Genomic DNA, 14150 nt, shown 5'->3' on the forward strand with positions numbered 1-14150 from the left:
TGACCACCAATTCCCCTTCTTCCCAAAGCCATTCTTCTTACCTTTCCAGAATAATCTTACACAGTCATAATTGTGCTACTTCTGTGTTAAAAAATTCTGTTTACTTCCTATTGTTTTCAATGTCCAGGTATATACAAACTACACTATGTTTGTACAGATAATGCCCATTAAAAAGAATAAGCATTTTCCTTAAAAATAATCTTTTCCAAAAAAAAAAAAAAAAGATTATGGAAGAGCAGCAGGATGTGATGAAATGCAAATGTGGAATCTTATTTAAAATCTGTAAAGGAAGGCAATCAAAAGAGAAGGTAGGACTGGATTTCATTTGAGCAATTATGCAGTGCTAAGCTATTTAGTACAGTAAAACCTGAACAATGTTGATTTCCCATTAATGATAGTTTACATTTACATAACACTTTAAGGTTCTAAAAGACTTTTTAATATACATTACATCATTTTATCTTCAGAACAACCCAGTGAAGTGCTATTATTATTCCTATTTAAGAGGGAAGGAAACAAAGTCTGACAATATTAAGTGTCTTGTCCCAAATCACAAAAGTAATAAATATCTGAAATAGGGTTTATCAGGTCTTCCTGCCTCTATTTCTAGAGCTTCATCCACTACAGCAGAATGCCTGAAACATAATTACAGAAATAATGTGAGATAATAAGAAATAATAAAAAATACCTAAGTCAATATGAGATTCCATGAAAAAGGTACATTATCTAGGGAGACAATAGTCTCATTGTACTCTCAATCTGGCCAAAATTTGTGAAGAAACCAGTTTTTTAGGAAGATTACTGATGAGTGACAAAGTTAATTGTAGAATTACATATCAGAAGTATCTTAAAATTTTAAAATTGTAGTGGACTTTGTGAACTAGACTGCAGACCATTCAATCTAGTCTAACCTAAATTGGAGCAAGAATTCCCTTTACATTAAATCTAATATTTATTTCATTAAATTTAACATGTTTATTCAGTCTTTACTTGAAGACCTCCAGTAAGTAGAAGCTCCTTCCTAAACAGCCTGTTTTAGGATTTTTAGGAAAAAAAAGAAAAGCCTATTCCCTCTTGCATATGTATGATAATTGAATCTTTACCCATTATCAAGTCCCAAAACTTGAAGAATCTTGTTATGTTCCCTCTAAGTGTTCTTTCACTGAAAGTCTATGCTTTCAACTAATTGTGTCAACTGGTTTATTATTAAAAGGGAATGAGTAGCCAGGATTTATAAGCTACATTTTAAGAGTATCTGTTCACAGAGTATGCTGAACTCAAGGTAATTACTTTTTGGGGGGCAACTAATCTGTGAGTTCAACTTGGCATCAACTCTCTCACTCTCATTCTTTCTCTGTGTAAATGTGGGAGTGCATGTATACACATATACATATACATGCACGCATATATTCAAGTTGGTGTTAACTTGAAAAATGTCAAATAACTTTCTGCGTGTGTAACTGATGATTTCACAAAGAAAAATTTAAATGTTGAATTTAAACTTTAGTTTAATAAATGTGGACTTGAATAACTGGTTGGTATAATTTAAAAAATCAAAATAAATAGAAACAAAACTAAATACTTCTTTTTTATTGTACCTGAATTATCTGGATTTTTTCCCAATTTGAATACAGGGACAGATCCCAATTAACTGACACTTGTGCCACCTTCCTTTACACTTTGAATGTGCAGATGTCTCTAAATGGATTTTTTGTGTTTTAGTTAAAAATTAACTATATGCACACAAACTCTGTGTAAAGAGTTAATAAACAACAATAACAGCAACAAATAATCCACTTACTATTTTTTCTTTCACTGTTTCCACATGATCTGGTTTTACTAATGGTGTTGTCTGTGGTACATCATCTCTTTTCTGAGTTTTCTCCTCCTCTTTGGATAGACTCTGGGGAATTTCAGGTGCTGTTTTGGTCTCTGCTTGCTTTTCCACATGTACTTCTTTAGGAGGTTCTTGGTCCAAGGATTTTTCTTTATCAACTGCCATCTCAGGTTTCATTATTTCTTGTGACTCTCCCTTTTGAGGTTTTTCCCCTGAATCATCAGGGCCTATAATCTTATCTTTCAATTTACTTTCCTCATGCTTTTCATCTGTGCTTATCAATGGGGGCTTCTTTTCAAGTGAAGGTATTTCCTTTACTTTTTCATCTTCTTTTTGTGCTTCTTGTTCTTTCTTTTTTTCTGTTACTTGGGCAGGCATTGGGGATATTTTGGGGGATATTTCTTCTGTCACAGGAGGCTGAGGCTGAGATACAGCTGATGGTTTTTGTACAATCTCTGAAGATATAGGTGGGATTGAAGGTGGCACTTTGCCCATGTCCCCAAGTTGTCCTGATATTGCTCTCTGGGTCTGGCAATTTAAGCATAGCCATTCTTGAACCTAAGGAGAAAAAAAAGAATACTGCGTTGAATGGATTGAGCTTATAAAATTATAACTTAATGAAGCCATAAATAAAAAAATAAACACTTATCTGTGTTCTTTTTTAACTTTTCTAGTGGATGGAAGAAGATTTTTTTTCTAAGTAAGTAGAACACCAGAATTTGAAAAAGTTGGCAATAATGGAGAAATCTTGACATCTTAGAAGCATATTTTATGTTTTAGACTAAATTGCTCTTGTTTGAAGACTTTGGACAATTTAATAGGGTTTCCTATAGAAACGCAGTTATAATGTCTCCTACTAGTGAACTCCTACTAGAAAGACCCATGAATATGTTTTAGGATGGGCTCTTGATCTCATGTTCTCTCTTTTTCTCTCTCCCTCCCTCCTTCCTTGTTCCTCCCTTTTGCCTTCCCTCTCTCCATCCTCTCCTTCCCTCCCTTCATTTCTCTCCCTCTTTCCCTCCCCCCTCTCATTCTCTCTCTCTTCTCTTATTATTTTAAATCACTTTTTAAAACATTTTCTACTCCAGAGAGTAATCCCTTATAACAGATGCTAAACAAAGGGGTAAAAGGAGAAAAATTATTTTAATATCTATACCATTTCAGCTTATGAAATAACTTTGATTGACTTTCAAGGCAAATGAATTAATGAAATTTTTGACTGTAGTAAGGTACACGGTAGAGAAGTAGGTATATTTGGAAGCATAATTATAGTTTTTCATTTAAATACAATAATGCTTTTTATAAAGACCAAATTATTTCCCAGGACTATCTTACTGTTTCTATGTATTGTATAAAAGTACCTGTGCATTCTTTTATGTATGTGTACATATGTGTGTATAAATATCTATGTGTTGCATATATATATATATACACACATATAACTACATACATATATATATATGTATACACATTCACACATATAGATATATATGCAGATATATTGTATATATCTATATATTAGAATGTGTACGTGTATGCTGGAGCAGTTAGGTAACACAGAGTTTTGGCTCTGAAGTCAAGAGGACTTGAATTCAAATTTGATTTGCTAAATGTGTGAACTTGGGTAAGTCACTTAACTCTGCCTCAGTTTCACTCCTTGTAAAATGAGATGGAGAAAGAAATGGTAAACTATTTCAATATCTTTGCCAAAAAAAACCTCAAATGAAGTTACAAAGAGTCAGATACAACTAAAGGGACTAAACAACAATAACAAATATACGTGTGCTAACTACATGGCATCTAAATAAAATGCAATATAAACAATATATTTAAAATGTATAAAGATGTTTAAAATAATAACTACAACATATGAAGAAAATCATGGCATAGTGGACAGAGAGTTGGGCTTGGGGCCGGAAAGAACAACGTTGAAGCACTGCTTCTGGAACATAATGTTTGTGTGACCCTGGACAATTCATCAGTCAGCTGCCCAATGTTCTAGGTAATTCTTTAAGACCATGTACTACAGAGAAGGTACTGACCAAGTGTGGCAGAATTTTCTCATTTGGGAGTTCTCTCTCCCAGTGAAATCATAGATCCAGTCCCTATACTCATTATAACACATAAACATATTCAGTGTTTATGTATCCAGTGATATGTATTAAGAACTGATCATACACCAGGCATTGTGATAAGGATTGAATACAGATACAACTACATATAAAATGCATAGGGGTGTCCTAATAGACTTTTTGTAAACTTTAAATTTTAATACCTTAACACATATGTATATATATATATATATGTGAATATATATGTATATATATATTCATATATATATATACATACACACATATATATTTAATGAAATGAATTTCAAATGTGGTAGATAGACTTTGCAATATTTTTATAACAGTTAGAAAGTGATAGTTATTAAAACAAGTATGTATTATGTATATAAGGCTTTTGGGGTCACAATAACAATGATAATAATTAGTAATTTATCTTATATAATGCTATAACATCTGCAAGCACATTACATATACCGCCACATTCAATCCTCATAACAACCCTGAGTGATGGGGGCTATTAACTATTCCTATTTTACAGAGGAGAAAATTGAAATTCACAGAGGTTAAGAGAATTTCTGAGGTCATACAATTAGAAATCAATCAGTTAGCTTGCATTATTAAGTACTATGTTCTAGGCACTTTGCAAACATTGGTGGTAGAAAGACAAAATGAGAGTCTCATTCTCATGGGGGAAAATGATGAACATGTATAAATAAAGTAACTTGGGGATAATAATTAGGAGCTGGAAGGTCAGGAAATATCTCATACAAAAGGTTATAGTGGACCTAAATTTTGAAGATAATGGTAGCCTATAATATGAACATAACACAAGAGTGATTCCAAGTATAATTGACCTCTGCAAAGGATTGGAGGTAAAAGATGGGATGTCACATATAAACATCATCAAATAGGACACTTTGGCAAGATCAAAGAGTACATAAAGGAAAACAATGTATTTATATAAAACTTGGAAAGATAGGCCAGACTGTAGATAAAGCACTTTAAATGTTACATAGAGGAATTAGTATTTATTCTAGAAGCAGTAGGGTACTACTAGAGTTTATGAGCAAGTATCCAGAGCAGAAATAAAAACAAAGTTTTCCTGACTCCAAGTCCAGGACACTCTTCATAACTTCCTATCTATCTATCTATCTATCTATCTATCTATCTATCTATCTATCTATCTATCTAAAATACTGAGTGTCTTCAAGCCAAGAGTATGCTGAAGTCAACTCCAACTGAAAAGTAGAGTGTTAAATTTTCAATATGAACCTCTACACCTTGGAAATAAGCAAACACTTCATATCAGGTTTTGATTTGTTATTTTCTTAATTGCTTAGATTTGGAAAAGGGATGTAAAAATGTTAATAATGCAGAGTAAACTTAAAGGGGTCTCTTACATATATAACCACTACCACCACAAAGAACCAATTGTTAATTATTTACCAGCATACTACTACTTCAAGTTCTCTATAACACATGCTATAAGAAGTATTCATATTTGAATGAGAATATTTTTGGTGAACTCAGTTAATGGCATAACTTTTTGTAAGGTATCTATCAAGAAAGTATTTTAAAATAAATTATCCCAAAACTTTTAAGTTTGTTCACTTCAAGATAAACAATCTTATCTATAACAATAAATATAACATAAACATAAGCCATTTAATTCAAAAATTTTTAAAACCTTCAATTTTGGGGACTGTGCTATGAAAAATACAAATTTAATGCACTGCAACAAATATTGAGTATTGTTATAAGCAAGGAATCATGTACCAAAAAGTAGGAACAAAAGCAAAATGAAAAGCCATCTCTGGCATTAAAAAGATACATCCTATTAAAAAATGTAATTGTCCTCAGGAAGTTTATAATATAATCATAGTAAAGGCAGATGAAAAACAAACAAACAAAAAATACTACACAATTTAAAATATTTTAAGTGGATGGCAGAGAACAAAATGATACTTCTAAGTCCTAGAAGAAGGAATCACTATTTTTGGAGGAAAGAAGAGAATGAGAGTAGATTTGATGGCATTTGTATTGGACTTTGAAGGAGGAGAAATATTTTTATTTTTTATTTTTCTAGTTGAAAAGAAATATTTGTAAAAGGCAGAAATATAAAATAGTCTATTCTACTCATAATTTGAAAAAGGACTGGATGAAATTAGAAAAAGTGTATTTTTTTTTTTTTTTTAGTTTGGTTACAGCATTTACTATAAGCCTCAGTTTTCTCAAATACGGAATGAAGAGGTTGGATCAGATCATTTATAATTCTTCCAATTATAAATCTATAAGCCTACAACCCTTGATGAATAAAATATAAAGCATATCAACAGTTGAAGGAAAGAACAGCTGGAAAGTTAAGGAAAATCCATCACGTAGGAAGAACTAAAATGGTAACATGAAGAGGACTAGGGATTCCAAGATGCAGAAGTAATAAGGGAGAATATTCATAGATGGTAGAAAGTCATTGCAAAGGCATAGGTGCAGGAAATGGATAGTCATACAGAGAAACATAAGTAGACAAGTTTTATTAGAACATAGAGTGGATATGGGAAAGTGCCAAAGAAACTAAAGATAATATAAAGCAAAGAAGTTTGGGTAGGGCAGTGCTATAGTCACACCTGTGCCTTAGGAGCATCAATATATTAACTATGTGAAGGATGAACTGGAAACATGAACTCCTTGAAAAAGATAAATTAAATGCTCTATTGCTAGAGTCCAGATCTACATAACATGGTAATTTATGGGTAATGGTGTAGAAAGGAGAAAATTCTGGGATGACTGGGAAGTTGTCATGATTATGCCTTGACAGAAATATGGAAGTTTGGAAAAGGATGAGATAAGTGAAAAAGATAACTAGTTCTGGATAAGTTGAGTTGGAAATGCCTAGAGAACATCAAGGTGGAAACAAACAGAAGGCAGATATTGATATGGGACATCATTGAGTTGAAGTTTGAATATGAAGATTTACAATTCATTTGTATGTAGATGATAATTGAATGTAGTCAAAATAATGAGGTTACCAAAAGAAATAGTCCTATGAAAGAAGGGAATATGGCCAAAAACGGTACTCTAATATGGGAACTGGAAGAGAGACAAAGAGGATGATGATTTAGAAAAGGAGACCAGATATCAGATAGATAATAGGTATACCAGGACAGAATAAACTCTTGAAAAATCCAGAGGGGAGAGACTATATAGGAAGGCAAGTGTGGGGAATGTAACTAATAGTGTTAAACACTGCCGAGGAGTCAAGAAAGATGAGAACTGAGAAAAAATCATTAGGTTTAGTAATTGAGAAATGATTGATGAATTTGGAAATTTAGAAAGAGTTTTTTTTTCAGTCTAGTGATGGGGATCAATAAGTCATATCACAAGGTGCTGAAGAGTGGTGAGAAAAGCAAAATAGACTCTAACTGACTTTTTTTTTTTCTAGTAGTCTGACTGTGAAAAAGAAGGGACCTTTATAGGGCAATAGATGAGTTGGATGGCATGGGGAAGGAAGATTTGATTTGTTTTGTTGTTGTTGTTGTTGTTTAAGGATGGGTAGATCTGGACATTTTTTTAGACAATAGGGGAAAAGTCCATAAATCTAATTCTCTGCTCTATTTAGTCTTTGGGAAACTTCAAGAAAGTTGCTTAGCTTTTTCTTTTTTCAATTTTATTTTGCCATTAATCAACAAGAATTAATATTTGCTGCCTTAAATGGTGTTTAGTTAGGACTGATTATCAGTCTCACTCAGGCATTCTCAAAACTAATGCATTGTTTGTAAAGTGCAAGTACTGTGGATTCATTTGTACTTTTTTTTGTCTGTATCAATGTTCAAAGCAACTATTATTCCTAATTTTTTGTACAGGCAGCTTTAATTTGAACAGTGGTTATGTGAGTGTGTTTGTGTGCATGTATAGCCAAAGAGAAGAAAGTCATTTGATTCTATATGCCAAATAACAAAAACCTCAATCTTGATAATGAACATTCCCTAGTGGGTCATATTCACTAACACACATAAAAACTCAATCCTCTTAATCTGTCTAGTCGTTTCAAGAACCATTTCTTGGCTTGTCACTGTGTATACTATTTTCATTGAAAGGTTGGATTTTTGGGAAACCAGAATGAAAAAAAAAAAAATATTAGCTTCACCACAGTGAAATTGTATTACCTATGCTTTAAAGGTCCAAACAAAACTTTGTAATAAACATTTCAAGAACATATTTTGGCCTAAAACTACAAGAGATTTTAAGAAGTTGTCTTTTTTTCACAATAGTTAATTCTCTATCATTTGGAATAACTGATCCATTAGAAAATGTCAGATTTTACTTAGTATTTAGAGGTAAAATATTATGAATCATCTTACTCTCATACTAATCAAAACACATTTCAATAGTATAGTATTTTGCTTGAATAAAGCCTTCTATTTAAAGGGAAAATATTGAGGGAGCCTCATAGGATAGTAATTTTAGATGAGTATACTCTTATCACCTTAATGTTTTAATAGGACTGAAAACTGCACTCCCCAGAGTTCAGGCAAATAATATGTTTCACTTTGTCAGCGTGAAAATAAACTTAGCAAAGTCTACAAACAATTCCTCTACAGAACATATTTGTCTATATTAACAGATAAGTCAAATATTTGAAGCTCTCCTTTAACAAAAGGGAAAATATCTACCCTGATAATTTCTGTTACTAATCCATGTACCCTGTTAAGTGTTTATGTAATTTTAAATGGAAATCGAATGTAGCATTTTAAAATAGTCTCAATGATTTGCTGTGTTTCTAGTATGTTTAGTATCTTGAAAGAGGACATTTTTATGGTGATATAAGCCTGACACCTTTCCCTTCCTACTTCATAACATATCACTAAATCTGCTTTTTTGTAAAAGAGGGTACTGTCTTATCTATTGTTGAAAATTTGTTTGCAAAACCTTTTTTTCTCCTTATTCTGCAACATCAAATGGAACTGGGGTATCTTGATCACAACTCAGTAAGATAGGTAGGAAGATAATATATCAATACCCTTTCATTGCTGATAAAAATGAGTGGCTAAGTAGTTAATTGGTTTACTCAAGGTTATAAGGGGAAAAAGACAGATGTAGAACTAAAACTCTAGTCAAGTAAATTATAAATAAATTATGTCTCAGGAATTTCACCATTCCATATAATATATTAAAATCTGCTGAAATCTATCTTCCAACACTTAACCCACTAAGTAGAGAAGAGCTCATCACTAGTTGTCTTGACTCTTTGGTAGTGATTTTTTTTTTCATCTTCATGAGAGAACTCATATAATAAAGGTAAATATAAGTATCCTTAGTTCTAAGAAACCTAATTATGTTTCTTCAGTGGTGGTGACAGAATTACAGAAGAATTAAGAAGTACTAGGAATCACCTAGGTTTTGACCTTTCTACATACTTTAATTTGACTATTATAAGGTATGGTGTCTGTGCAATGTCTTCCAAATAAATCACTGAGTCACATCAGTATTGACATTATTGGTATAAATTAAATCAAATAAAAATGAAGTTGAACTAAATGAAGTGATGAAGTCACAAACAGATATCTATAAAGGTAGGGTAGTCAAACTTTTTTTTAATACCCCAATATCATGAAGAAACATTATTTTATGATATGGATGATCATTCCATATTGTATCACTGATAAATAAGTGGAAAAAAAAGGTCACTCTCAAAATAATTATAGCTTACATACACATTTTCTGAGGAATAAAAACTAGGCCGCCTAGGTGATACAGCGGATACAGTACTGAACTCACAATCAGGAAGACTTATCTTGATGAGTTAAACCCAGCCTTGGACATTTAGCTGTGTGACCCGAGGGAAGTCTTTTAACTCTGTTTGTCTTGGTTTCCTTATTTATGAAATAAGATGAAGAAAAAAATGGCAAACCACTCCAGTATCTTTGCCAAAAAACAAACAAAACAACAACAACAACATATGGGGTCACAAAAAGTCAGACATGACTGAAAAAAACATTGAACATAAAGAACACGATAAAACACATGAACTTAGGGGCCTTAAATTCTGATACTTAGTGATAAACAATGAAAATGTAGGAAAATGTTATTAATGAGGTGAAAGAGCTATGAAGAGGTTTCAAAAAAAAAAAAAAAAAAAAAAAAAGAGAAGCCAAGCACATAGAGCCTAATAAATATCCTCATATTCTAAACACATGTTTAAAGAAAGGAATTAGTAGATACCAAAATTGTGAATATCAATTAATACTGACAAAAAAAAAAGAAAGAAAGAAAAGAAAATTACAACAGACATTGAAAATACTCATCACTGATTGTAGAAATAAACTATGTAAGTCAGAGTACCAATTTACAAGGCAAAAAACCAGACTATAATGCTGAGAAAAAGTTATATATTTCTAAAACGATTCAAAACAGAACTATTCAAGCTAATAACAAGAAATAATATATGGACAGCCACTGATTTCAATAATTTTATTCTTAATATAAATAATATAATAACTTAATATAAATCTATTAATAAAAAGACCATAAAGTGCTGTAGTCAGAAAATGTTGGTTAAGCAATTGAACAGAGATGAAAATCAACTGCAATGTCAATTTACACTATAAACTTACTTGTAAAATCTTACAAGGATGATAGATGATTATAAACACTATTATTTCATAACATAGGGGAAAAACAATTGAGAAAAACAGAAATTTAAAGAAAGTTTTACATCCAGCTAATCAAAGATATTCTAGTAGCACTGGAGCAAAATTGGAGAAGGACAACAAACAGGAGAAAATGGAAAAGATTACTCTGTCAATCTGGTAATAAGATGAACAAAAATTGGAAAAATAACTTCCTTTGATGTAGCTTACTTAACTTATATTGATCCAATTTTAAGAATGGTGAGGAAAAGCAAATTATTTGAAAGCAAGAAAGATATGAACATTATACAATAAAATTTCAGACATTAAAAAAGTATTAAAAATTAACAACTGGTGATTTACATGTCTATTTCCTAAAAATACAAAAAGTTTGTGCTTAGAATCAATACTTCTATTAAAGCCTTCCTAATTTGGGGTATTAATAGGTGACAAGTAGGCTTTTACTAGTTATATTCAACCAATAGATGTTGTTTTTATGATAATATAATTGACTTAAAGATGTTGAAAATATAATATCCAACTGTGACTATTATTTGCTTGTTACATTTTATTGAACCATGAAGGCACTTTTCCAATAATATAAGCCGTACTATATATCACATATCTCACTCACATATCAAAATCATCTAATATTCCTACTCATAGAAATAACCATGATAAATTATTTATCATAACCATCAGATAAAGTAATAAAAAAGGCAATAAATACATGGTTGCTCAAGGTTTTTGTGGCAGTGATAGAGAAAATTCAGCACAGAGTCTATGGTAAAAATGTTTTTCTCTATGAATAATGAAGTTCTTCAGACATGTGTACTTATGGATATCATTCCTCTGTTTCAGTCAAGTTCTTCAATACTGTATTGCCTTAAGAGATAAGAGATGTTTTACTTCCCAGATGATGACATATATTTGGAAGTATAACCTAAAAAGCTTACCTACAGTATGCATATGTAGGAAAGATAATACAGATGGATAATAATTTGAGGACAGAGGAGGAGGAGGCTGGATTGGTTTAGTAACTTGCAAAGCTTTTCCAAATATTCCCAAACTTCCCATGATAAAAATGCTCATATTTTCCTTGCATTCAATATTGTAAAATCTTGAATCTAAGACATACTACCAGATTATAGTTAGTTAATAATAATAATAATTTGTAGTTATTTTTATTATATCATGCAATAAATTTTTAAAATATATCAATTTATTATATAGATGTTTTAAGTGTGTTTGGACTCTTAGATTGCTTTTAGTTTTCTTTCAATCTAAGTTGTTTTTCCAAAATAACTGAATCAGACACAAGATGTTTTAACATGCTATATTTGTTTTCACTAGAGACACCTTAGATCAGAAAACAGGAGATTTCTTTTGACTTAGGGAAATCATATAGGCAAATCTCCATATAAAAGTGATGTTACAATATGAAAATTAATAGAAACATTAACATTCCAACCATATCCTAGTGCTGATAACATTCAATATTGACCAAAATAAGGTCAAAATGGATACATGATTTGGACAAAAAGGATGATATTATAAACAAATTAGGAGAATAAGGGATAATTTATCTATCAGATCTTTGGAGAAGGAAGACTATAAGCAAAGAAGAACTAGAGAACATTATAAAAGGCAAAATGGGCAACTATGATTACAATAAATGTAAAAGAAACCAAAAGAAACAAGATTAAAGGGAAGTATAAAGCTGGGGAAAGTTTTTTACAGTCTTTATTTCTGACAAAGATCTCATTTCTAAAGTATATAAAGAACTATGTCAAATTTATAAGAATAAAAGTTATTTCCTGTAACGTGCTCTCCTGGCAGTTACAATTACTAGTCTGTCCTAGACCCACCAGAGCACCTTTGACCACTGTCCTTTGTAGTGTGAGCTCTACCCGGCTCGCCTCCTCTGAGGCCTTCTAAGGTCTCTGGCCACAATCTCTTGAATCTATAGCTTAGTAACCGGTAGCGCACTCAAGAACAACCACATGTAATCTTAAAAGCCTTTATTATACCTACTCACATAATGCCCTAACTGATGCCCTGACTTGTTGGTTCCCAAGTGAACACCTGGTCAGAAGACCCACGTGTTCACTACCAAAATCCTTACCTCTTTCGGCTACCCATCTTGGCTTGGCCACCCAGGCTAGGAGCCAGGGTGAACAGCACGAGGTTAAAGAGGGCGGTTGCTGCCTGCAGTGGGCTTACATAGGGCCTGTGAGGTCACACACACAGCCAATCAGCGAGAGAGTCACCCATTACGAAGCTATCTCAATATGGCCAGGATCCCGCCCAAGGGCAGTCCTAATATCCACAGAAATTATTTCCGGGCCTCAATCTCCCGATGCACTGTGTCCTCCCATTTAAAGGGCCCTTACAATTTCCCAATTGATAAGTGGTCAAAAAAAAAAGATAAGTGGTCAAAGGATATGAACAGCCAATTTTCAGATTATTAAATTAAAGCCATATATAGTTACATGAAAAAATGCTTTCAATCACTATTGCTCAGAGAAATGCAAATTAAAACAACTCAGAGATACCATCTCAGACCTCTCAGAATGGCTAAGATGACAGGAAATTATAAACATTGGAGGGGATGTGGGAAAATTGGGACACGAATTGTTGGTAGAGTTGTGAAATGATCCAACCATTCTGGAGAGCAATCATCATAATAGGCTATAAGAATAGCATAGGGCAAAATGTTCTACCTTATTTTGTTTTCAAAAAGTATGTATTTTTATTGTGAAAATAAAATAGTGTATTTGTATGAGATAACAATACAGGATTAGGAGTCTATCCCATAAATTGCATTATTAATTCAAGAATTTCTATTTTTAGTTTACCTCCAAAGGAGTACTTATGAAATAATTTATTTGAATAATATTCTAAGATATTAATTACATCCTAATAAAGCATAATTTGGTAATAAATTTTAAAATAATGACTTTTTAAATTTCCTTTCTTTTTTAAATTTTGTTACTATCTTAATTTTTTAAAAAAAGTTCTTGCCATCAAAATTCTTTGCCCTCAAATAGTTCAAAACTAGAAAGTGACATGATTGTCAATGGAAGTGACTTTTAAAAAGTTATTACCATTAATTTTGCTAATATTACCTAGTAGTATAAAATGTTTCCTTCTCACTTGCAGTCTAAACTTTGTGTTTTGTCTATTCCATTAGAATGAAAACTCTTTGAGAATAGAGACTATTATTTATTTGTATCCTAGTATTTAGAACACTGCTTTGCAAATAGTAAACACTAAATGTTTTATTCATTCATTATTCATTTATTCATCCATGCAATGTAACATGTTATCAATGAGCTTACAAAAGATGAGCTTACATTCAAAACACTTTCATTTAAGGACAAAAAATTATCTTATGTATCTTTATATTAGTAATCAATTAAATACAAATAAGTAACTATAGAATTATAACTTGTCCTGGGCTTTGAATTGTGCTGAAAAAGATGAAAATTAAATTATAAGAGTGATTTATGTGTGTGTATATGTGTGATAATGCCATTTTAAAATAGTACTTTAATTGGAAATGGAACAAACAGCAATGCAAGAAGCATTACTAAAATACTTTAGGCATCTGAA

At 31.7% G+C, this 14150-nt stretch overlaps 1 protein-coding gene across 5 annotated transcripts in view; it reads right to left on the reverse strand.

Moving 5' to 3' along the window:
• Nucleotides 1-14150, reverse strand: part of PCLO (piccolo presynaptic cytomatrix protein) — a 520130-nt gene that overhangs the window by 308686 nt on the left and 197294 nt on the right. For all 5 annotated transcript variants that reach the window (XM_074268505.1, XM_074268506.1, XM_074268503.1 and 2 more), the window contains exon 4: nt 1802-2395. In XM_074268505.1, coding sequence (XP_074124606.1) covers nt 1802-2395 — 594 coding nt within the window. The remainder of the gene's footprint in view (nt 1-1801; nt 2396-14150) is intronic.

Source organism: Sminthopsis crassicaudata, chromosome 5 (assembly GCF_048593235.1).
Source record: "Sminthopsis crassicaudata isolate SCR6 chromosome 5, ASM4859323v1, whole genome shotgun sequence".
Lineage (NCBI taxonomy): Eukaryota > Metazoa > Chordata > Mammalia > Dasyuromorphia > Dasyuridae > Sminthopsis > Sminthopsis crassicaudata.